At 43.8% G+C, this 26,416-nt stretch overlaps 1 protein-coding gene across 1 annotated transcript in view; it reads left to right on the top strand.

Moving 5' to 3' along the window:
* Nucleotides 1-26,025, top strand: part of LOC125748965 (salivary glue protein Sgs-3-like) — a 105,042-nt gene extending 79,017 nt beyond the window's left edge. Inside the window, exons 8-19 of the mRNA XM_049025750.1 lie at nucleotides 7,537-7,626; nucleotides 10,883-10,927; nucleotides 11,061-11,150; nucleotides 11,745-11,786; nucleotides 11,916-12,005; nucleotides 14,905-14,994; nucleotides 15,099-15,117; nucleotides 15,248-15,279; nucleotides 22,146-22,189; nucleotides 24,429-24,495; nucleotides 24,823-24,854; nucleotides 24,979-26,025. Of these exons, the coding sequence (XP_048881707.1) occupies nucleotides 7,537-7,626; nucleotides 10,883-10,927; nucleotides 11,061-11,150; nucleotides 11,745-11,786; nucleotides 11,916-12,005; nucleotides 14,905-14,994; nucleotides 15,099-15,117; nucleotides 15,248-15,279; nucleotides 22,146-22,189; nucleotides 24,429-24,495; nucleotides 24,823-24,854; nucleotides 24,979-25,071 (734 nt within the window). The 3' untranslated portion in view covers nucleotides 25,072-26,025. The remainder of the gene's footprint in view (nucleotides 1-7,536; nucleotides 7,627-10,882; nucleotides 10,928-11,060; nucleotides 11,151-11,744; nucleotides 11,787-11,915; nucleotides 12,006-14,904; nucleotides 14,995-15,098; nucleotides 15,118-15,247; nucleotides 15,280-22,145; nucleotides 22,190-24,428; nucleotides 24,496-24,822; nucleotides 24,855-24,978) is intronic.
* Nucleotides 26,026-26,416: the final 391 nt, after the last annotated feature.

Here is a 26,416-nt window from a genome sequence, read left to right on the forward strand (position 1 = left end):
TATGTGCGTAGTACCTGTGTTGGGTGTGTGACCTTGAGCGAGTACCCCCCTAATCAAGCGGTATCCAAAACGAGCACACAGGAGGGATTAGGGCTGGATCGTAAAAGTATTTATTGGTTTTATTAACAATCACAACAAAGAGGGGCGGGTTCAATAACTCCCGATGACCTGGTTGATGTTTCCACTGGTGAAGTATATCCGTCAGTAGGTAGTTCAAAACCCCGGCCCGCGCCACTGGGCGGCCAGAGATATCCTTACAGCAGGCTGGGACCCTATTGTTCGATTAGCACCCCTGGTTTAAACAAATCAAAATACCATATACTCAAAACAACAAAATAGTCCTCACTACAAAACAAAATAAAAACCAAAAAACATACCAACAGCGCACAGCAAATCCACTCCAATACGCACACTGGGGTCGTCAGAGCACTGGTCCCAGGCCCCACCTGGTAAGCCTAGGGACAGCCTGCTAGAGGGTATGGACAGTCACCCGAGCACAGTATCAGCGGAGTCATACATGTGTAACGTTCGCAGATAATTTTACAAAGGCAGTATATACATTGCGCCCTAAAAGAGGGGAAGAGAAACAGTGGCTACAACTTTCCCCAAAAGTTGCGGTTTCCTTGTCTTTGCAAACAATCTTATTCTGGATACACGACTTCGCCCCCTTGTGCCTTTGGGCAAATGCGTTCGTCCCTCACCATCAATGCCCCAAAACTTCACAAAGAGCGGTCCACCTTATCCAGAGGAATACTACTTGCCGCACTCTCTCTTCCCAAGAAACCTTCGAGACCAAACAGTACTTCGATTCGAATCGCGAGATTACGCAGGTATAAATCTGCTGGAATACCGCGCCCCCATATCAGCATAAAAGTCCCCTCTTGGTATCAAAATAAAGGTCCCCTTTTCAGCTATAGGGTCGCTACTCGTACCGGTTACAGGTGGTTAAACCTCTATACCTACAGGTAGGTTTCTGTCTATGTCACATGTGGCCCGGAGCAGGTGAAGAGAAAGAAGGATGCAAATGGGAGTATAGAAGCTTCATTAAGTGATAGAGCAGGTAGACAACTGAGTAGACATGGAGGACACAGACACTGTCACCAGCAATGACAGCACTAGCGACCAATGACAGCACCTACAGCAACAAACGCTCAACTCGCCAGCCAGGCCCTGAGCCCATACATATAAAGGGAACACACAGGTGCAACACAGGAGGGCAATCAGGACAGGATAAATGCTCATTACTACACACAGTACAGTAACACAAAGGCAGAGGTGGAGATTTCAGTCCAAAGAATATAAATCCAGATCAAAATTTTGTTTCAACCAAACCACATAAAGACTCACAGTCAAAGACTACTCAACTGGTTGGTTGAAACAAAATCTTGGTCTGGATTTATACTCTCTGGACCTGAAATCTCCACCTCTGCACAAGGGGCAAACACAATGGCTAAGTGATAGGCTGACACTTCAAATCCCTCTTTTTCAATGGGTCCTCCAGCATAACAGAACCGCTTTTCAGATGTTTTTCATATATATGTGTACAGTATTGTTTTACTCTCACTCTTACAGTTAATAGATGTTATTGCTTGATTCAGCTCCACATTAAAACTAAACTAAGGTGTTATTTATTAAACATGTGAAATTTAGATTTTTATTATCCAAGTGATCTAGGACAGTGGTTCTCAATAATTTTTTTGCACCCCAACCCAATTGTTAAAATGCCAGCTCAGTCACGACCCAGTATGAAGTACAGGTCTAAATTAACATTATGATCATGCATGTAGTGCACTATGCAATTTATGCCATTCAACACCTATCGCACAAATCTGATTGGTTGTGCCCGTGAATTTTAAATTAGGCATCTGTGATTTGGCATCTTGGATTGGATTGAGCGTTCACAACTTTTATGCTAAGCATTTACAACCCCAAGACCTGTTTATATAAGTTAATTCCAGGATTGGGGTTCATAAATCTGATCGTGGATCAGCATAAGAACTTGCTGGTTTTAAAATGCTTACATTTCCATCTCTGCTTTAACGCAAATTTTTGTCGTGACCCATGGGTAGAGAATTGCTGATCTTGGATGGTATGGAGAGCAAAGTTTTCCTGTATGGAACTGCTGTGCTCTTATGAAAACTGGAGATGGTCTTGGATGATGTTCTTAATGTATCACCGACAGACACAAAGCAGTGCCGATAAATCGCTTTCATTCGCTCAATGTAAATATTTCCATACAGTGGAAGACGAATGTTCTTGTGTAACCAGTAATTGTTTGCATTTCTCCATTTCATTAATTGCTGTTTAATTTCTCACAAACACACTACATGGTCTATGTGTTGCGCAGTAAGGAGGAGAATGATTATGATTGTCTGTTATAGTGCCTGCAGATTTCATGTAGAACAAGTGGCAGTAAAGTGGTAGACTAATTTTTTTCAAACTTTTAGTAAATTATGTTGAAATGGAACCATCAAAATTGCAAAGCTTGCTAAATTCAGTTTTCTTTGAGTAAAAATGTTATAGGGCAACTATGGTCTCAGCACATCAGAATACTGCAGTCCTTGTGATGTGACAATTGCATATGTACAAAATGCAATGGCATTATTAACATCGCGCATTGTGCCAGTTGAGGGCAGAACGGTGACACACTGGGAATCGATGTGGCTGTACATGACTGGTTCGTGTGTGTGGAGTTTGTATGTCCCCCCTGTGTGTACGTAGCTTTTCAGCAGATCCTCTGGTTTCTTTCCACTGTCCAAAAGCATGCAGCAAAAACATGCACCCTGCAGTGTGTGCTTCATTCCTGCCTCGTACCATTTGCGATGATTATAATATAATATAATATAATGTAGGGGGGGGCATGGTGGTGCAGTGGTTAGCACTGTTGCCTCACACCTCTGGGACCTGGGTTCGAGTCTCCGCCTGGGTTACATGTGTGTGGAGTTTGCATGTTCTCCCCATGTCGTCGTGGGGTTTCCTCCGGGTACTCCGGTTTCCCCCCACAGTCCAAAAACATGCCGAGGCTAATTGGACTTGCTAAATTGCCCGTAGGTGTGAATGTGTGCGTGAATGGTGTGTGAGTGTGCCCTGCGATGGGCTGGCCCCCCATCCTGCGTTGTTCCCTGCCTCATGCCCATTGATTCCGGGATAGGCTCCGGACCCCCCGCGACCCAGTAGGATAAGCGGTTTGGAAAATGGATGGATGGATGGATAATATAATGCAAACAATTACTTCACAAATCATCGCATTAATTGATACATTACTTGAGTGACAGGCCTATTATGGCATACAGTTGCAAACTAGGAAGGAAACCCTAATGTGTCGTCACCCCCCAGCAGGTGTCCCAATACTTTTGGCAATATAGGGTATGTTGGCATTTGTCATTTATGATTATGTCTTGATTGCTTAAGAAATTCACATATCTGAGATCGAAATTTTTCAGAGGCACCAGTCAGCAGTATCTACAGCAACAGTGGTTTTTGTGGTAACTGCTGTTCCTGCCTGCCTCTTCAGACCTTTTTCTGCCCCTATTCTTAGAGACTCACTCAAGCCTCCCACACTGGAACTTAGTACCTGCCAGTAATGATTTATCTTTATCTCATTCTACAGCAGCACCAGTGTGGTTTTGGTCTTGTGCACTGTGTCATTTCCTCACGTGTCACTCTGTCTCTGGTGCAGTATGATGAGCAGTCAGTGGGTGCTGATTCTGAGTGACTAGTTTGGTTTTTCTTTGTGCTGATTTTCTCCTACATGCACACAACTTTCTCTCAGGGACCAAATGAAAACAGTCCAGAGCTCGGGGTCCCACCATGAATGTGTGAGTAAATAAGGACCGGGGGTAGTTCTGATACCTCTTTTTCCAGGGGTGGAGTTCCACCTTGAATATCTTTGGTTATGACCAGGCATTAGTATTTTACTGTTATGTTAATCTGACGGTAAAAACATTTTCATCATTTTACCAAATTCTTCTGTGCACCACAATGAAAACTGTAATATTTTTAAAATGCATGAAGTTCTACAAACTTCACATGTTCCCAGTGATTTATCCAAAGCAAATTAAATAAGTAATTCTTTCTCCTGATCAGTAACGGTCCGAGCCGATGAGGCGCCCTAGGCGAGCATCAGCGCTGGCACCCTCCGTCCCAGGCAAAGGGAAATTGGCTGGCAAGTCAGTGTCCCCTAAGACGTTGGGGCCCTAGGCAGCCACCTATGTCTCTTGTAAGATTGACCGGCCCTGAGTTTATTTAATTAATTTAAATATAAGAATAATTTAAACATAATTATAACAAAAGGCATATGTCTGTAAGGATCTTTCTAGTATTTCTATAGTGGAACTAATCTTGCATTTGGGTTCCTGTCTGGTAAGGTTTATTGGTAACATCGTTTTGCTTCTTCTTCTCAGTTAAGTGCAGCACTTGTTATGCGGCTGAGAAAGTGTTTTAAGTTATAATGTCAATATTCATGGACATTGCAGTTATTATAAGCTGCAGTCATAAGTTTTCTTTCTTTTACTCCTCATGAACTAACGTGGCCAATGAGGTACGAGATTTTATGTCCATTTTGAAATTTGCAAGTTAATGGCATGAGCGAGCTGTATTTATGTTTGGGTTTGGTTATTTTTAGGAAAATGCCTGTTTTTATTGATTCATTTTATGATTTATGTGCTTTATTTTATCTAGTTCTCATGGCATTCTCGATTGATATGCGAATAAATCGCCACGGTGGCCTCATAGGAAAGTTATGTATTATTATTAATACTACTACTTAATAGGCTTTGCTAAGCAGGTAAATTCATGTGGGCTTGTTCTTTTCATATTAAGACACATTAATACCAACTAGCTTTAAGAATAGTGGAATGTTACACTTTTTTTCTTCCTCCGTTGGTGGCGCCCCCTGGATGTATGTCGCCCTTAGCATTTGCCTATATTGCCTATGCCACAGGCTGGCCCTGCTCCTGATTCCTATATCCTGCATTAATGTGCCTGGGGTCTGGGCTGGACTGGCCATCTGGCATCATTCCAGGCATTTTCCTGATGGGCTGATGGGTATGGGGGCCGGCAAAAGTCAATAGAGGCCTCCTGGTGGCCGGCTCACCCGTGTAACCCAGCAGGGATCAGTGCAAAAAGCCTATGTTCAGTGATCCTGTGACCCATTACCCATACGGGGAATCTCATTTTAGCAAAGGACACTGGCTTTGGGAGAGTGGAAGGTGTCCTCTGTGGTGGAAGAGAAGTCTGAGGTCGTGCAGGAAAGTGAAAAATGGAAATATAGTTAAGCGGTAAAAAGAAATTTCTGAAGGACTCCCTAACCATTGCTGGAAACTTCAGGAGAATCAGAGACTATGGTGATGGTAAAAGTTGTAAAAACTTGCATTAAAGTGCCTAATTTAAGGTTGGGTAAATCTTGCCTCCACTCCAGTTTGTGATTCTTACTGTATGGGAAGGATGTGAACACACAGCCATGGCTGTAAAGGTGTCCTGTAGGGGACGCTAGAGCTGACATCCCTCTTATTTGCAGCTGATGGTTTTAAATACAGGGCCTCTGCAGGGTTGTGATTTATCCCCAATCATCTTGCGTGTGAAGGTCCTGGCCAGATGGCTGCCTGTGGCTTAACATCTCCAAGACTAAGGAGCTGTGTTGGGGGGGACAGGAGGGGGACTAATTCCCCCACTTTCTCTGTGCTCCCCGCAGTCTGGACAGCTAGCTGGTAGAGCCATTTATGTACCTTGGCACAACAAAAGACACCTCCATGTCCTTCTCCCTGAATCTGGGCTTTATGTTTACCTTCTAAGAAAGCTCAAGATTTTAATGTTAGTAAAAGTGTTTGAGTCTATAGATCACTTATTGCTGTAAGCTGTTCTCACCTTTAATATCATATCTTGGTGTAACTCTGTTAAACTGAAACCAAAACTTTCTCAGGTTGACAATCAGGCAGTAAGATAACAGGGTCAGCTCGGCTTTCATTGTCTTAGTTGTACTCTTGGTCAGGCTGTAGGACATCCACTCTTATAACAGAGGACCCGGTGGTACTTGAATTATCATAATAAAGACGTCTGAGAGGATAGTGCTACAGGGTCTCCGACCACAGGTGAAGGAATTTCTCAATCTTCTTCAGTTTGCATATCAGACGCACATCCAAGTGGATGATGTCATGGTTCATTTGCTGCACAGAGCTCACTCACTTCTGGACGACACAAGAAGCAGAGTGAGAATGCTGTTTGTTGACTTTTCAAGTGAATTCAACACTCTAGCCACACCAACTTGCTAGGAAACTCAGTAGGATGTTAGTGGACAGATCCCTGATCACCTGGCTGACTGACTATCTCACCTGCAGACGTCAGTTTGTCCACCTCAGCACCTGCTCTTCTGACGTTTTGTGGAGTAGAACAGGAGCCCCCAGGGTACAGGACTGTCAGCATTTATATTCACACTCTGCACAGCAGACTTCCAGCATAATTCCAGCTCATGCAATCTTCAGATGACTCTGCAATGGCTGGATGCATCAGTGAAGGGAAGGAAGAGGATTACAGGAGTCAGGTGGAGAGATTCACTGCATTTTGCCAGCAGACCCAACTACAGCTAAATGTTGGCCAAACAAAGGACCTGGTGGTGGACATCAGGCGAACCAAGTGGCCAATAAACCCTGTGACCTGTCAGGGTGAAAGTGTGGAAATGGTGCACAACAAGCTGGACTAGAAGGACAATACGAGTAGTCTCTAAAAGAAAGGGCAGCGGAGAATGTTCTTTCTTAGAAGACTGAAGTCCTTTGGTGTCTGTAGCAAACTGTTGCACATGCTCTATCAGTTTGTGGTGGCCAGTATGCTGACATGTGCTGTCTTACTGTGGGGCAACATGAGGAAGGAGGAGGAAGCTCAGCTGAACAGGATCTTTAAGGGGGAGCGCCGTCACTGTCTGAGGTCATGTTATGTATGAGCCATGTTCTGTTACTTTGTAATAGAGAATAAAGTTGTCTTAAATCTAAAATCTTTTTCTTTTGACCTCCCCTGTCAAAATGTAAGACTGTGGTGCTCTCTCAGAATAGAGAGGATTTCATGTGAGGGGGAGAATCTGCCTTTAGTGAAGGGGTTTAACCTCTGGATGTTGCCCATGAGTGATGGTGAGAGGGAACCTGAGACTGACACTGGGATTGGTTTGGCGGCTGCAGCTTATGTGAAAAAGTCAAGCATTCAAAGATGTTTATTTTAATTTTAGTTTTAGTGTTTTACTTCATTTCTGATTGTATTTGAGCTTCTTGTTTGTTTGGAACAAAAATAGTAATAATCAATGACAAGCAACAGATGCAAAAGTCTTGGATTTTATTTTTGTTGCAAATATTTTTAATATAAACCTTTATTTACAGACGATATACTGAACCTGTCTACTGCTACAAGAAGTCCAACAAAAGGTAAGTTTCAGTCATTATATAGCATCTTTCTAACCCAAAATCCTTTCAAAAATAGGGAAAATGACAGTAAATACTTAATATCATTCTGTTTAGTCATTTTCTAAAGCAAACAAATATTTTTCTCTATTAGCTTCAAAGCAACCAAAAACAACCAGGAACAGTGAGGGGTACACCGACAGGACAACAACCACACCAACTACTAAGAAACCAGAGACCAGAGGTAAAGAAAAAAATAATCATCTGTTGTCCATAAATACATTGTTTCTCTATTTTTTATAAAAAATTCTTACTTACTACAGAAAATAGAAGTAAGACATGAAAACAGTCATGGCCTCATCAAAGTCTGAAAGTGCAGATAAACTTCCTAATAGACAATAAAGTCTTCTTAAATCTTTTTCTTTTGACCTCCTGTCATGCCCTGCTCGTCGGCTCCTCATGTGTGCCACGCCCCCGTGCTTGCCAACGTGCGTTTCCCTGATTGTTTCCACCTATGTCCGATTACTGTGATCAGTCCTGTGTATTTAAGTCCGAGTCTTGCCTGTGATCGTTGTCCGTCATTACGTGATCTGTGCACATGGTGTTGGTCGTCCCTAGCCTCCCGTGTTTCCCTACCCCGAATAAACTCCGATTACCCCGATCCTGCTCTTCAGCCTGGTTTTCTGAACCACCGCCCGCACGATCGCCTGTCCACCCGAACCTTCCCGTGACAGAATGACGGACCACAAAAAGAAGAGGAAGCAGGGGAAGCAGAAGACCCCCGAGGAATCCATCTGTCTGGGGTCCTGCTCGCTCTCTGTCTCCAGTCTCCCTTTCGAGAGCGAGAAGGAGGAGCTCGTCCCTAGCCCGGTGTCAGAACCGCTTCATTTTGGAGCCTGTTTCCTGGCCCGACTCTGGGATAACGAGGACGAGAAGCAGAGGCAAGTTCCGTTCCCGGACCTCGAGCCCTTGTCCCCCTGCCAGCCACCACCTCTCGAGCGGTATACTTTCCGGCCCGAGAGGCTGCAGAATTAGGGAGGACGGCGAGCGATTAGAGACCCAATCCCGCGTATGCCCCGCTTTTCGCAGAGGGCAGGGATCGTCTCTCCCTCTCTGGACTTACCAGTCCCGCCGGTGGAGGCCAACGCCCCCAAGACGCTCCCCTCACCTCTGTCGGAAGGCAGAGAGCGGCTGGCACACAAGTTCTTCGCCCTCCAGGGCTTATATTGGAGGGTGTTGGACAGTTTCCCAACTCCTAGGGACTCAGAGGTGGAACAACTCCTGCGTCAGCTTCACAGAGACTTCGAGGCTTTTAACCCCGCCTCTGAACCGGCGGCCCTCGAAGCCCTCGCGGAGGGTTTACAGAGGCTTCTCCAGCTCCGGAAGCCGGAGGATCCCGCACCGGAGCATCCGCCTCTGGAGCCGGAACCTGAACCGGAGCAGCCCCCTCTGCCCGCAGATCCTGCTTTGGAGCAAATGCCGTTACCGGCGGACTCCGCGCCAGGACCACCGCCTAAGCCGGCGGACCCCGCTTCCGGGCGACCGCCGCCGCCTGCACTCTGCGCTGCCGGGGCAGTCTCCACAACTGCCCGTGAGAACAGCGCAGCTTCCTCTGCGAGTGACACCCGCATCGGTGCAGCCGCCTTCGCTGCCTGCGCCGCAGCCGCCTTCGCTGCCTGCGCAGCAGCCGCCTTCGCTGCCTGCGCAGCCCCCACTGCCTGCTGCTATTCCTCCTGCAGATCCTGGGCAGGCGCCCCCACTGCAGCAGCCACCGCCTGCAGCAGCTCCCGGGCAGGCGCCTGAGGCGTGCTCGCCTCCAAGGACTGGGCCCCCCGGGGTCCATGTTTCTGGACTCGTTTCTGATCCTCCTCCTATCCCGTCAGCCTTCGTCCCCGAGGTGGTCCCGGAGGACCCCACCGTTGCTCCTCCCTCTTCGGAGGTAGAGGAGCTAGAATGGGACCCCTCGGGGACCTGTCTTGTGACTCCAGTGCCCTTACCCCGACGAGCTCGACCCCGAATAGGGGCCATCATGTCTGTGTCCCGTAAAGGGAGGGGACACAGACGACGGACGGGGGTCCCGCCCGCCCTGCCCCCTGGCTCGCCCTCCCGCACCTGCGCTAGGGCTTGGTCAGCGCCTGCGGGTCCTGGCCCTCCGGGTCGGCGGTCCCCTGCGGGCCCCACTCCGAAGCCTCGTCCCCCTGCCTTGCTCCCTCCACCGACTCCTCGTCGACGCCTGCGGGTCCGCCCGCTCCGGCGCAGCGGAAGACGTCGCTGCCTGCGGCGGCTCCCCCCCTCTCCTTGCCCTCGCCAGCGTCCCCTTCGACTCCCTCCTCGTCCCCGCTGTCTGTCCCTCGCCCTGTCTCCTCGGCCGCTCCGCGGTCCCCTCCGGCTCCGGCCTCCCGGCCGCCTGCGGCCCCTCCGGCTGCCTCCCGTCGCCCGCTGGGGCTCCCCTTGGTTCCCCCTCCTTCTCTCCCTTCTTTCCTGCCCCTATCCCGCCTGTGTTTGTTCCTCCTTCTGCCTCTGTCCCGCTGTCCTCTGTTCCTGGTCCCTTTGTTCGGCCCCGCTCCGCTCCTGGTTTCCCGTCGTTCCCTCCCGTCACTCCCACTCCTTTTGTTCCGCCTGTTCCCTCTGTTCCGCCCTTTCTAGTCTGTCTCTCTGTGTTCCCTGCCCTTTGTCATGTCCTGTCTTACGTCTTGTCCCTTGCCGTGTTCTGCGTCTCTGTTTTGTTTCCTGTGCTTCGTTGATTGTTCCGTTTTGTTCCAGGTCCGGGTTCCCGTGTTCCGTCTGTCGCCTCCTCCCTGGCGCGCCCGGTGAAGCGCGCCTTTGGGGGGGGGGTTCTGTCATGCCCTGCTCGTCAGCTCCTCATATGTGCCACGCCCCCCTGCTTGCCAACGTGTGTTTCCCTGATTGTTTCCACCTATGTCCGATTACTGTGATCAGTCCTGTGTATTTAAGTCCGAGTCTTGCCTGTGATCGTTGTCCGTCATTACGTGATCTGTGCACATGGTGTTGGTCGTCCCTAGCCTCCCGTGTTTCCCTACCCCGAATAAACTCCGATTACCCCGATCCTGCTCTTCAGCCTGGTTTTCTGAACCACCGCCCGCACGATCGCCTGTCCACCCGAACCTTCCCGTGACACCTCCCCTGTCAAAATGTAAGACTGTGGTGCTCTCTCAGAATGGAGTGGATTTCATGTGAGGGGGAGAATGTGCCTTTAGTGAAGGGGTTTAACCTCTGGATGTTGCCCATGAGTGATGGTGAGAGGGAACCTGAGACTGACGCTGGGATTTGTTTGGCAGCTGCAGTTTATGTGAAAAAGTCAAGCATTCAAAGATGTTTATTTTAATTTTAGTTTTAGTGTTTTACTTCATTTCTCATTGTATTTGAGTTTCTTGTTTGCTTGGAACAAAAATAGTAATAATCAATGACAAGCAACAGATGCAAAAGTCTTGGATTTTATTTTTGTTGCAAATATTTTTAATATAAACCTTTATTTACAGACGATATACTGAACCTGTCTACTGCTACAAGAAGTCCAACAAAAGGTAAGTTTCAGTCATTATATAGCATCTTTCTAACCCAAAATCCTTTCAAAAATAGGGAAAATGACAGTAAGTATTAATATCATTGTTTTTGTTTAGTCATTTTCTAAAACAAACAAATATTTTTCTATATTAGCTTCAGAGCAACCAAAACCAACCAGGAACAGCAAGGGATTCACCCACAGGACAAGAACCACACCAACTACTAAGAAACCAGAGCCCAGAGGTACAGAAAAAAATAAGCATCTGTTGTCCATAAATACATTGTTACTCTATTTTTATTACAAATTATTACTTACTATAGAAAATACAAGTAAGACATGTAAACAATCATGGCTTCATCAAAGTCTGAAAGTGCAGATAAACTTCCTAATAGACAATAAAGTCTTCTTAAATCTTTTTATTTTGGCCGCCCCTGTCAAAATGTAAGACCATAGTGCTCTTTCAGAAAGGAGTGGATTTCATGTGAGGGGGAGAACATGCCAGGGGCGACCTGGTGGTGCAGTGGTTAGCACTGTTACCTCACATATCTGCGACCAGGGTTCAGGTTTCCACCATGGCTCTGTCAGTTTGTCTGTTCTCCCTGTATCATCATGGGGTCTCATCTAAATATTTCAGTCCCCACCCACAGTCTAAAACATACTGAGGTGAATTGGAGTTACCAAATTGCCATTGATGTGCTATGTGATGTGTTGGTGCCCCATCCTGGGTTGTTCCCTGCCTTGTACCTGTAGTCCCTTGGCTACATGACAAGCAGCTAATGTAAAGGTCTTGATGTATTTTTGTTGAAAATATTTTTAATATAAACCTTCATTTACAGACAATAAATTGAACCTGTCTACTTCTACAAGTACAACAAAATGTAAGTTTCAGTCATTATATAGCATCATTATAATCTAAAATCCTTTAATAGGGAAAATGATAGTAAATATTTAATTCCATTCTTTTTTTGTTTAGTCAATTTCTAAAACAAACTATTTTTCTATATTAGCTTCAAAACAACCAAAACCAACCAGGAACAGCAAGGGATTCACCCACAGGATAAGAACTGCACCAGCTACTAAGAAACCAGAGACCAGAGGTAAAGAAAAAAATAATCATCTGTTGTCCATAAATACATTGTTTCTCTATTTTTTATTAAAAATTCTTACTTACTACAGGAAACACAAGTAAGACGTAAACAATCATGGCTGAAAGTGCAGACAGACTTCCTTTGTTAGATTTCATGTCTTTATATAGTCATTTTTAGAGGTTTGCTGGACTTGGGACTCTCAGTCATTGTATACTTGGCTTCAGCCAGCTTCTCCGTTCCGAGAAGGAGGGAGGTAGCCTTTGCAGATGAACGTTTGTCCTTGCATGATGGTCTTTTGCTTGCCTCGAAGCCTTTTTGATTTGTTGGCCTCACTGCATCTTCATGAACCTGCATCTCAATCTCCAGCCAATCTGCAAGATCAACTAGTGTTGGTATTGGCACTTTCAGGGGGTGTACACTTCTTCTAAAGTTGCTTCGCAGGTCGTGTGGGAATTTGCTGAGCAGTCTCGAGATATGTAATCCGCATTGCAGCTCTATGTTCCCCTTTCTACCCGACTGCTCCAGCATGCTGACTAGTGAGCACACCCGAAGTGCAAACATCCAAAAGGTCCTTACATCTCCACTCTCTATATTCTGTCCATCCATGAGCTCTGCTATTCTTGCTAAAGCCAATTGATGAGGCTGTTCAAACCGATTGTCTAAAGCTTCCATTACATCCATAAAAGGACGAGGAGAGTGCGCAAATATGCGCAGGGGAGACATCTGTTAACTGAGTGGACCTGATTGGGGTTTGGTCATCGTCTGGCCATGTGATGGAAATAGCCTGAGGATCGTTACTTCTCCCCGATACATTCCTGTTGATCCTGTCCAAGTCTCCCCCCCCCCATAAAACTGGGTAAGGGCGGTTGTCTATCAGCTATAATTGGTGATGGGACTGAGCTCTGGGGTCTTAGCAACTCTTCAACTTCTGCTGAACGGTCTTGGACCGATTGTTGCATGGGTGACATACTAGTTGAGCTCAAGCGTCTGGTTCTAGGCGTAGGTTTGGGTACAGCAGACACCTGAGCCCTTACACTAGTCCTGGGGTACCCCTGGGTGCTGGCACTGGAATATGAGCAGGGTGTGGATCTCGTCCCCCTGACCTTGGAGCTGGCAACCAGTCTGTGGGCATACTGGCCATAAGCTGTTCCATCATCCGCTCCATCTCTCTAAGGGCTCTAACTAAATCTGGGAGCTGCTCAGCATTATGGCAGATTTCGTCGATCTGGCTCATCAGCTGATGGTGACTACAGTGCAAGTCGTCCCGCCCTTCAGTAAGGTGCTCACTAGTGCCTTGGTGAGGATAATTTGAAGCTTGAAATGCAGTATTATCTCCCGTAGCATCCTCATGAGGGTCATAGTCCTGAAGATAATTTGGCATAAGAATATGCCTTCTTGGACGAACTACTGGCTCTTCAGTTAGACATTCTTCCCTATCTGAAGAATACATGAGCACGGTAGTAATTCCCAATCCGGCTCAAAGGACCAAATTTGTAGATGAGGAACTATATCTGATGCTCTGAGCTAGGTTGCCGGTGTCGATTAGGATGGAACCACTGCCGACATCCGGTTAAGGATGCACGTAATCAAAGATCCTATTAAACACCACACCGGCCACGATTGCTTATGTCCATTCACTTTATCTGATTGAGAGAAGTGCCCTGAAATGAAGTGGTTTTCCTAGAGCAAAACATAGTACAAGTATATAAGAGAGAACAGCAAAGTATGCTACCAAGTCATTAACATACCACATAACATACAATCTTTATAACTTATGCAATGCTAAACGTGCAATCTCTCCTAAGCATAACAACAAATATGAATATTAATACATGTGATACACAAGGAAACAACGGTTACGGCATGGCTATACACAGACTCCAAGGCTAATGAGAATCCACATCCGAACAAACGGCGAGTACCAACTGAAAATAACAAGATTACACCATTAGGATTTACTTACGGTCGATCACGCACTCCTAGGGTTAATCAGAGACACTAATTTAACTAATCTAAACTGCAATTATAAAGGAAGAGTAAATAACTATAAGCTTCACTCGGCTCAGCTCCACTCCGCTGCCGCTTCTGCATGTTACTTAGTGAGCGAGCGGGTTCTCCACTCTCAGCAAGGTGGGCGGGGCTTATGACTGACAACCATTCCGTCCGACAGGGGAGAGATAACCCGGGAAAGTCAGCACGTCAAATGCAAAATAACTAATAAGAAGGGGAACATTTATAAACAATCCAGACTGGACAGGAGTTACTCTAAATATTTAAGACCCTTTTCTACAAATGGATTGATGGTTCCTACAACAACTACATCATCTACTCAAGGTAACAAAAAATACACAATTACATTGTATCTGTACATTTCTTCCAAATTAATACTTACTACCGGAAATACAAGTAACACATATAAACAGTCCTGAGAGGTATGACAGTTTTGTGGTATAACAGGAAGCACAATTTTAAATGCAATTATGTGGGCTGCACAAATATTCACACCATTATATTCACAAATATTCAAACTTCCATTTAAGTCTCTAAAGCTCAGATTCAGTTCAGGCCACCAGCTCATTCACTGCCTCATCGTCAGTTACTGTGGTGTGTTTTTGGTCCCGTTTCATTCGTCTAATTATAATAATATTATTATAATTTCTGTATGTGATACAACCATCACAGTTATGACTGATTCTGAACAAAAGAACATAAAAAAGACAAACTTCTTTTATCTATATTTTTCTTCTACTTAACTACTAATGGTAAGTCACACTAAAATGTAACATTTGTTTCAGTTGAATTAATTTTCTATATTTTAATTTATCCATAACAGATACTATTTATTTTACCATGACTTTTGCAATGTTGCGTAAGAGAACATCAGTGTTGCCTCTGTTGTGTCTCCCAGCTCCGATTGTGTATATATGGGCCCTGGTACTCTCCCTAGCGGCTGTAATCCTGCTGGGAGTGACAGCTGTCTGTCTCTACAGGAGACGTAGTAAGTATCACAGCACCCGTACAACTCTGTGATCAAAGTGTGCAGTCACTCATTTTAATCACTGAGATATCCATTTTAACACTCATGTTTATTCTGTCATTTAGAAAATCGTAGATCTGCAGGGTAAGATCTTTTATTTTTTGGCTTATTTCATTGCTTCAATTGTAGTTTTCTCACTTTTTTTAGCTGGTTTCTTTCAGCTCTTTAGTGTTTGTATCATTCTGGTACATATAACCTCTGTATGATCCAACAGAATCCAGCAAGAGCCAGCAAACAATACTGAATGTAAGTTGTTACACATATATCTACACATAGCAACATATTGTATATTGAAATTCTGCCTTTAACGACAGTTAGCAGTGGGTTCAATATTCGCCAGACATTCACAGATCATTGTTGAATTCACTCTATTAAAACATTACAAAACAAAGTAAATTCCACATTCACAAATTTGTGTATGTTTGTGAAATCACATGCACACCTTGGTTATACAATTATTATATCCAGTAAATTGTGAAAAAGCGAAATAATGCAGCCCCTGTTGTGAATTAACGTGTTCGCTTGGGTTTTGACAAACCGCAACGTTTCAAAATAAATGTCCCAAATTTTAAAAAGGAGTAGCTCAACAAACGATTATTACAAAACACATAAAACACTTTCAAATGTGGCATATACTTACAAGAAATGACAAGCACATACATGACCTATTAACACTCGTGAAACTGTAAATAGTGGTATCCATTATTTTTCTATGCAGGTGGAACATTGACTATGCTAAATTTCAGCCTGTGGTTGAAGTACATGAGTATGTTTTCAGTGCAGGTGGGACATAGAGCATCACAGTTCTCTAAAGACAAAGAACCCAGCAACTGAATTTCAGCCTGTGGTTCAAGGACATGAGGAAAGCTACACATATCATTGCCTTTGACACTTGTGAAACCTGTAGATAATTTGTGAAATTAACTTAAATCCCTTATTTCCTTTGGTTTCTATGGAGGTGAAACATACAGCATCGTATTGCTCCAAAACAAAAGACTCCATCACCCCAATTTCAACTTGGGACATGTCAAGCTATACATATCATGCACTTTGACACTTGTGAAACCAATTGATAATTTATTAAACTTCAATAGCTCATGTTGATTATTTTTTGATTCACTGTTTTGCACCTCATTGGCCCTGTATAGTGGAACTCAACTGTGTGAGACTCCACTATTCATACATTGTCAATGTTAGCCCCTCTCCCCAAAATAGATTGTAATATATTGTAGTAGAAGACTACAGTCGAACCTCGTTACTACGTACAAGATGGGATATCAAAAACATGTACGTTATAAGCATAGAATGTTGTAACCACTTAGTGCAAGATGGATGAAAGAACTCACGAAATATCCATGTAAATGATAAAACTTTAATAGAACAGACCCTTAAATTGACTACAAAACAAACGAACACATTATTACTTGTAAAATAATTCGACAAAGCTCTTTGGATCCTTGAAATTTTCCTTAAATTACTCACGATTACTTAGTGCCGGCCGGCTTCATACGGCAACGAAAATACACAACGGCTGGTCAAAAAAATGGATTTTTAAAATAAACATTCGCATCCAAATTAGCATTTGGCCTGAAAATATTAATGAAATATTGGCCAAATTAAACCATAAAATCCTTTACTTCCATTATTATTCTGAATTCACAATTACCGGCATGACGGGTATTTCACAAGGTTTAATAAACAAAGAATACGCACAAAACACTTAACAAGCCATTACTACGCAATCCAGTAACGATCGGTCAAGGCAACTCATTTAACGCCAAGCAACGCAATAGACAAATGTGCATTGTCGGGCGAAGATCAGGTAGATACAGGTAGATGTAGAGACACAAGTTGTGGTGAGCGGGGAGAGCGTTGTACGTTGTAACGATGGTTAGTTTTCGTATTTTCTCTAGAAATTTGGATGTTGTATCGAAGTTCACGCTATAAGGGTGTACGCTGTAAACAATGGCTGCTATTGGAATAATACATAGGCTAAAAACGGGAATTAGAAACCTGTACGTTGAAAAGGTGAAAACGTTGTATCCGGGGTACGTAGTAACGAGGTTCGACTGTACTTACGGAAGAGAGACAACAGACACGAACTCTGCGAGTTCACTTGTTTCTTTTACTACTACTTCCACACATCCGGTCACACACAATACATAGAAACAAGGAGGCGTGGTTTATACATAAATGTCACTCAGGAATCTATTACACTCCTCCCCTTTTAAATTTGATCATCTTCATTACAACATAAACATCTTAGGAACAACTTTTTTATTTTTATTTTTTCTACAACAACACCTTAGCAAAAAAAACACCAGATACTATAACATATAAATCCAATCTTTTCGGAACAGTACGAATCCTCTTAGGGTATCTGCGAGCAGTTCCCACCGCAGGTATTGCACAACCTGGATCTTGTGCTGTCAAGTCCTCTGTGTTTTCAGGGCTCCTAGGCTCAAGGATTTGCGTGGAACCGTCCCCAACAATAGGAAAGTTCAACGGGTCACTGTTGTCATCAGTTACACTTGAATTCGGAGTTTCTAACACACCATGTGTGGGGGATCCTACTGCCGCATTTCTTGACAACATATGGTCCACGTGCACAGTGCGCCTTCTGTGACCCTCCTGCACAAGATAACCTACAGGACTCTTCCGCTCGATCACCGTTGCACTCAACCACTTCTCCTGCCCTCCTCTGAAATTTCGGACTCGTACTGGTTCTTTCTCTACAAAGGATCTCCGGACTTGTTTTCCTTGGTCATGTTGCCTCTTTTGTTCCTGCTGTTTTTTGTGAACTGACTTGGCTAGATCAGGCTTCAACAATGAAAAACGTGTACGAATTTGACGCTTTAAAAACAGCTCTGCTGGTGGTTTCCCTGTCACGGTATGAGGTGTACTACAATACATTATCAAGAAATTTTCCAATTTGTGCTTAAGTTACAACTTCTGCTTGCTCTGTTTTTCACAAACACTTTTCAGGAGTGACTGTTTAAGTATCTGAACAGATCTTTCTGCAGCACCGTTTGAGGCTGGATGGTAGGCAGGAACTCGTGTATGTCTTATTCTATTTCCTTTTAGGAAATCAGTAAACTCCGCGGACACTAGTTGTGGCCCATTATAGGAGACCACCTCTTCTGGTATCCCATAAGCTGCAAACAAGCCTCGGAGAGCATCAATTGTGAGTGAGGAGGTTATTGATTGCATTGGTACGACCTCTAACTATTTTGAATGGCTGTCGATCACTACTAGGAAAAACTTTGTCCTTTTCTGCCGGAATCAATGTGGATTCTCTGCGCCCCGACAGGTGACTTTTGAACCGCCAGACAGCAGCTACAGCTGCGCACTCTCTCTTCAACGCAGCCATCTAATCCTGGCCACCACAGAATTCCACGAGCAAGGGCCTTCATACGGCAGATTCCGGGGTGCTCATGGTGTAGCTCATCCAGTAGTCTTGATCGATATTTGAGAGGAATAATAACACGCATTCCCCACAAAACACAACCTTGATCCTCCGACAGTTCATGTCTACGTGTGAAGTATGGCTTCAGATTCTCCTCTGACACGTAGTTTGGCCAGCCGTTTACAGTATAATTCCACACTTTGCATAATGCTTGGGCTACTGTATGTCTCTTGTTGACACCGGAAGATCATCTACCTGGGAAAAGTAGAACACACTTCTTCCCCCGTACAGTCTTTAACCACTGTTGGCAGTCTAGACATTGCGTCAGCATTCATGTGGTCAATTGATTTCCGATACTCAATGTCGTAATTATAAGCCATCAGCACTAATGCCCATCGCTGCATTCGAAGAGCTGCCAAAGTTGGTATTCCTGCCTTTGGTCCGAGAATCGCCAATAATGGCTTATGGTCAGTTATTAGTGTAAATTTCCTTCCATAGATAAATTTATGGAACTTCCTTACCCCGTAGATGATTGACAAGGCTTCTCGCTCTATTTGAGCATATTTTTTCTCGGTTTCCGTCAACATGCGAAACGCGAACGCTATTGGGCACTCTTCTCCATTGTCCATAATGTGCGAGATCACCGCGCCCACGCCATAAGGTGAGGCATCACACGCTAATTTCAAAGGTCGGCTGCCATCATAATGCACTAACACTGTGCTACCTAGCAACAGCTGTTTTGCCTCCTCAAGCCATATCACAAGCAGCAGTCCAGCTCCAAGGTTGCTTTTCTTTAAGCAGATTATGTAAAGACTGAAGTCTACTGGAGAGATTTTTTAAGAAACGACCATAATAATTAAGAAGGCCCAAAAAGGATCGTAACTCAGTGATATTGTTTGGTTTCGGGGCTTTTACAATTTCTGCTACCTTATTGTCCGTAGGGTGTAGTCCCTCTTTGTCTACACGGTGCCCCAAGTACTCAACGCTGCTTTGCATGAACTGACACTTGGAAAGTTTTGCTCTGAGGCCATACCTCTCCAGCCTCGTCAGCACTTCGTCCAGTTTCCTGATATGCTCCTCTTTTGTGCTGGCAGTGACAAGGATGTCATCCAGGAAACAAGTAACCTGATCTAAACCTTGAAGGATTTGATCCATTACAGCCTGGAAAATAGAAGGAGCACTGGCCACTCCATAACTCAGACGATGGTACTTGTACAAACCCTGATGAGTATTAATGGTGAGGTACTTATCTGAGTTCTGGTCCAGTTTTAATTGCTGAAAAGCATGCGCCAAGTCTAGTTTGCTAAACAATGTTCCGCCTGCTAGTTTCGCGAACAAATCCTCTGTGTTGGGTAACGGATACGTTTCCTCCTCCAGGTTCTGGTTAATAGTGACTTTATAGTCACCACAAATGCGGATGGACTTGTCACTCTTAGGCACGACTACAATTGGCGCTGCCCAATCACTTCTGTCAATTTTGGATACTATGCCTGCCTTTTCCAGCCTATCCAGTTCCTTTTCCACTGCTTCTCGTAACGCATAAGGAACAGGCCTAGCTTTCTGAAAGATCGGTGTTGCATCAGGACGGACTCGGATAATTGCTTTAAAATCTTCAATTTCACTGGGTTTGTCAGAAAAAACCTCTGGGTGCCGCCTCAGCACGGCTTTTACTGCTGGGTCCGAGGCCACTTCAGCTTTCTCCACAATAAAAATGTTTGGCCAATCTAAGTGAATTTTCTCTAGCCAGTTCCGGCCCAGCAGGGCTGGTCTTTACCCTTTGACAATGACCAATGGCAGTGTCATATTCTGCCTTTCATACTGTACTGGCACATCAACGGATCCCAGCAATGGAATTCTCTCACCTAAATATGTAATTAGCTGCATGTTGGTTTTGCTTAACGGAAAGTGAGACAGAAACTCCTTGTATGACAATTCTGACATCAGTGACACAGCTGCTCCTGTGTCAAGCTGCATGTCCATGCACTTGCCATCCAATTTCACATTCACGACAATTCCTTTCTTTCCATCTGAGGTTGTATATATTGTATATACACCAAATAAGTCTGATTCATCATCTTTCCCTTCATTACAGATATCTGCTTCCACGTACTGTGTCTGTCTGGCTGCTCTTTTATTTCTATAGGCCCTAGCAATATGTCAGATTTTGTTACACACATGACATTTCTCATTCTTGAACCTGCAGTCGCTAGCAGAATGTTTCCCAGTACATCTGTAACATTTATTACTTTCTTCTTGTCTCTGTTTCTGGTATTTTCTGTTTCCAGAATCATCTCTCCCCTTAAACTTCCCTTGTCCTCTCCTATGAAAAAGTTTTGCTCCATCCACAACATTCACTGACTGTAAATCCTTTGTTTTACCCGCAATTTCCAGCGTGTTTCTGGATGCGAGCTCCATGGAAGATTCAATTTCGCAAGCCTGGTTAAACGTCAGATCCTTTTGACTCAGCAGTTTCCATTGCATCGACTCTGAATTGAGTCCCCTCACAAATCTGTGTCTGAGTGCATCACTCAAATACTGTCCAAATTCACAGCTCACTGATAGCTGCCTCAAAGCCACGATATAATCCGCCATATATCCGGTCACACACAATACGTAGAAACAAGGAGGCGTGGTTTAAACGTAAATGTCACTCAGGAATCTATTACATAGATAGATAGTCCACTCCTCCATCTCATCTCCCTGAAGTCCACTGGGCACTATAGATTAGCATTTACAGTAGGTCTTTTTTATTGTTCCTCACTGTTTTGACCCCTCATGGTCTTTTTGTTCATGTTTGTTTGTTTTTTTGGCATTCCAATGACCTCTTCTCCCCTCCTTCTTGTTAGACAAAGGCACTTTACATAATTCATTTATATAACATATTTATATTTATAATAATCAAAACTATATACATGTAGAATATACAGACATAAAAATGAAAACATAAAACATTTCTGAAATATCTGCTGAAGGGCTTTGTTAGTTCTGTTAGTTCTCTTAACAGGAACTGTTCTAATCTTACTGGTTTGGGTTGCAGTGAAGACACACCCAGTCATGTGTCTTCTGTGAGAAGTACTTCCAGTCTTCCTCAGACAGTGACAGGCATTTTCCATTAAATCAGTGATTGCACTGGCTATGATGAGAATATCATTCTGCATACAGTGTCTTTCTGTTCTGCAATACACTGAAAGTGAGAAATTATTTGCTACATTCTCTGGCTATGGAGCAATACGATGCTGTATGTTTCACCTCCATAGAAACCAAAGGAAATAAGGGATTTAAGTTAATTTCACAAATTATCTACAAGTTTCACAAGTGTCAAAGGCAATGATATGTGTAGCTTTCCTCATGTCCTTGAACCACAGGCTGAAATTCAGTTGTTGGGTTCTTTGCCTTTAGAGCACTGGGATGCTCTATGTCCCACCTGCACCGAAAACAATGGATATGAGGCATATCAGTTGATTTCACAAATTTCACAAACCTGCAGTTTGAAAACCATTGTCCTAACCTATCCGTGGAAAAACTTTTTAATAATTCAGTTGCTGAGGGGGTTTTAACTAGAGAATGTCACAAAACAAAATATCAGTGACCAGACAAGGGAACCAATAAGGCGTGGAAGTGATCTTTAGATAGTTTGTCTGTATTTTTTGCATAGAGTAGACCAGCCATGAAGCCAGACCTGAACATATTTTACTCTTTATTTCAGACAGCCTCTTAGGCTTGGCCGGTAATTTGAACGCCGATAACACAGTGAGTATTACGGGCAAGTAAAGTGAGGTCTTGATGCCCTTTAACCACAATGTTAAATACAACATTCTAGGTTGTTATCTGTATTTCAGATGTTACTCTGGTCCAAGATAACCATGCCTTCCGAATGTAACAGACGGTTTGCTCACTAATGCTTATCTGTAGCCTGTACCAAAAACTGAAAAGAGATCATTTCCTTGTGGTGTGTCTGTTTGACTCTTCTGCATTTGACTTCCGTATGTCGATCTGTATTCTCAGCCTGGTCAGACAGACGTATTAGAACAACAAACTACAAACACATTCACATTACAACTAGCTTCTAACAAGTGCTTGAAAAAACTGCATTATGATGACTGACATAAAAATATATACAGTGGTAGTTGCAGTATACTTGCTAGAAACTAGTTTTACATTCGATTTTTGGGAAATATGTGAGAATAAAAAAAGCACAAGTTACAATATGCATAACAAAGCATATGGAGTATAAAAGCAATGTTCAGGAAAACAAAAATATTTCTAATTTAGAGTTACAAGTTAGAAAAAAAATACTCAAAGAAACTCAAAGAAAGAAAAAGAGTTACAGGTCTGTACATCTGACTTGCTGTACAATACTACTAATAGGCAGGTATATCCAGTTTATAGGTGTTCAGATTCTGTGGCTAGTTCGGATCCTTAACCCCATCTCTCTAGGGTTGCTCTGTGACCCTGAGCTTTCTTCTCCTGTAAGTCAGTTTGGATAACAGCACCAGCTAAAAAATAAGAACATAAGAACTATACAAACGAGAGGAGGCCATTCGGCCCATCAAGCTCGCTTGGGGAGAACTAAACTAATAGCTCAGAGTCATTAAAATCTTATCTAGCTCTGATTTAAAGGAACCCAAGGATTCAGCTTGCACTACATTATCAGGAAGGCTATTCTATACTCTGACTACACGCTATGTAAAGAAGTGCTTCCTTAAATCCATCTTGAAATGTTCTCCCGCTAATTTCCACCTATGGCCACGAGTTCGTGTATTTAAACTAATGCTGAAGTAACTATTTGGTTGAACAGCATCCAAACCTGTTAGAATCTTATATACCTGGATCATGTCCCCCCTCAGTCTCCTTTGCTTGAGACTGAACAGATTTAGCTCAAGTAACCGTCAAGTAACCATAAATACAGTATGGTAGATACAAGGCTAAAAGGTTTTTCAGACAGCTGTGTGAATTTCTATTATGATTCTTTTGGGTGGTGTGGTGGTACAGTGGTGCAGTGGTTAGTACTGCTGCCTCACAGCAAGAAGGTCCGGGGTTCAGCTGCGGGTCCTTTCTATGTGGAGTTTGCACGCTTTGCCTGTGTGTGTGTGTGTGTGTGTGTGTGTGTGTGTGTGTGTGTGTGTGTGTGTGTGTGTGGGTTTTCACCGGGGGCTCTGGTTTCTTCCCACAGTCCAAAAGTGTGCTGGATTGGTTGATTGGTGTGTCTAAATTGCCCTGTAGTTGTGTGATTGTGTGTGTGCACCCTGACTGCCCAGGTTGGTTCTTGCCTGTGCCCATTGTTCCCAGGATAGGTTCCAATCCCCCCCCCCCAGTAACCCCAGTTGAGATTCAGTGGTTTCAGAAAATGGATGGATGGACGGACTCTTTTGGCTTTATTTATGTAGTCTAGCTTCACACTCCCTTATGGAATTACAGTGCTGACGTTTCAGGGACTCCCCATGCCTGCGTTCCTACTTGCCTCTCCCTCCTACTTATGCTGCCATAGCCTTACATACTGCACTCACCTGACTGTTTGCACTGCCTTTCATTTTCATTTTCTAATGCACTTTTTTATCCCCCCCTACCCCTTCTGGGGTGTGCTGCCTGGAGCCTGAAAAAATTCAAGATATCCTGCCTGCTCTGCTGCTTGTGAGGCCTCTGCTACCTGTGACGTCCTTCCGGCCTGCTCGCCCTTCTGCCTGTCACGGTTCTCCTGCCTGCCCTGTTGCTGTACCACTGTTCGTCCTGCCATCATGAGCAGCACCAGCACCTGCCTGTCAACAGCTGCCTGCCCTCTGCATTTAGACTTTTCCCCCTTTGAGTCTGGTTCCTCCCAAGGTTTCTTCCTAATAGGGAGTTTTTCTTGCCCCAGTTGCCTCTGGCCTGTTCACTGGGAACTTTGGGCAGGAATAATGTAAAGTGTTTTCAGATAATGTAATGTTGTGATAATGTGCTTTTAAACAAATAAAATTGAATTGGCTTGTGTCTTACCTCTTCTACATTCTAGGCTGGGAAAGAGCAAATCATCTACTCCATTGCAGACCATCCTTCAAGTGGTAAACCACCAACTTACGGTATCTAAAAAGTCACATCATTATCATTACTATCTCTTACAAAACTGAGTGTTAATTCTCAGAATGCCAGTACAGGAAAGGCAGTTGTAACACGTATGATCATTTTTGTTTATTTTGGTTTCTTATTGTGTCATATTAAAACTTAATAACTATATACTTTGTATTATATATAAACTTTAAAGTGAATATTTTAACTTTTTTTTTTACAATGTTTCACATCTGATAGATTTTCCAAACATATGGATCATACATGTTGGTAACCAAACTGTGCCAGTAAGTCAGCCGGCCTATGCTTTACATTGATCATTGTATTTTTTGATATTACAGAACTTGTAGGAAGTGGGGGCAATACAGCACAGGTAGGCATCGCCGATGGCTGATTTCAAGACCCAGAACTTACCGGAATGTTTACCGATTTCAATAATGTTTCAGTCTGAGTTTAAACACTATAAACTTGAGGTATTTTCTTTCCCCTCTGTCCAGCAGGAAGATCACCAGTATGCCAGCATCGGTGACCTGTCCTCTGCTGCCGTCACGGAACAGAACCCAGTCTACAGCCTTTTGCAGAACCACTGAGAAAACTGCTTTCTCACTGCAGTCTTAAAGCAAGCATGTTAGAATTTCTGTACCTTTTACCAGCTACATATTCACAGCAGATATTTACTGTGCTGAGAGCTTTGTGTGATTTAGTCTTCAACTTTCAAGCAATTTAAAAATATGCAGGCATACAGTGAAACAAAACAGCTTTATACCAAATACAAGTTAGGCACACATACTGTAACAATAATGAGTAAATGAATTTGCTGTACATGGTGCAACTTTCGACTAACGCTGTGCAGTGAGTTTGTACATTATCTTAGTCTATAGATCTACTGTAAACAGCTTGCAGTGAAGAATGAGTGGTGACAAGTGTAAGGCAGTCCTTCCATTGTTATGTGTAAATGATGTCAAAAGTGACCAGAGCAGATGGCTGAAATCTGTTATCACTCTAAGTGGTTCAGTGGAATTCCAGACCGGAGTGCCGAGGTACAAATGTAATGAAGAGTCTGATGACATGAGGACGTAAGCATGAGGAATGATAGCAGAATCTTAGGGGGTTGAAGAGGCCATGGGAGGAGTGAGGAGGACTGCGGAGAATATGAAGATTCCTTGGATGACTGGCAGAGGATCCCAATGATCTCCTTCACTGTCCTCACTGCGCAGTGCGGGGTACTGCGTTCTGGGGCTTTACAGCTCCCATGCAATAGGAAAGAATTCTTTATATGTGTATTACAGCTATGTATATATTTATATACATTCTGTTCTGGTTATAGCTTGTGATTCTCAGAATGAAAATTTGAAACCAAGGCAGGAAAAACATTCTGAGACTGAATATTTCAGAAGTTCCCTCTAAGCCAGGGGTAGGGAACCTGGTCCATGGAGAGCTGGTGTGGGTGCGGGTTTTTGGGATGACCTCTCTGTCAGCCAATAATAAAGCAGCGATTCTCAACTCCAGTCCTTGGAATCCACTGTTATTGGCTGATTGAGAGGCCATCCAAAAAACCCGCACCCACACCGGCCTTCTATGGATCAGGTTCCCTACCCCTGCTCTATGCTATCGCCACGCACCTTCCTGTAGAGGTCCATGTGATGGGAGAAGATGTACCTCGAAAAAAATAGCCCAGATTAAAAATAAGTTTATTGACTCATTCGTAGCAGGATGCCCTGCGCTTCGCTGTTTCACGGCCTTGCATGTCATTCCCAGTACAATGTGGAAATAAAGTGAATGAACCCCATATGGTATGGATGACAAAAAATCGGCATTACTGCATCACTAACATGACATTGGAAAGGGTGCAACGCAGGGCTACAAGAATGATTCCTGGTTTTAGAGGAATGTCTTATGAGGAGAGGTTAGCTGAGCTGAATCTGTTCAGCGTCG

Source organism: Brienomyrus brachyistius, chromosome 9 (assembly GCF_023856365.1).
Source record: "Brienomyrus brachyistius isolate T26 chromosome 9, BBRACH_0.4, whole genome shotgun sequence".
Taxonomy (NCBI): Eukaryota; Metazoa; Chordata; class Actinopteri; order Osteoglossiformes; family Mormyridae; genus Brienomyrus; species Brienomyrus brachyistius.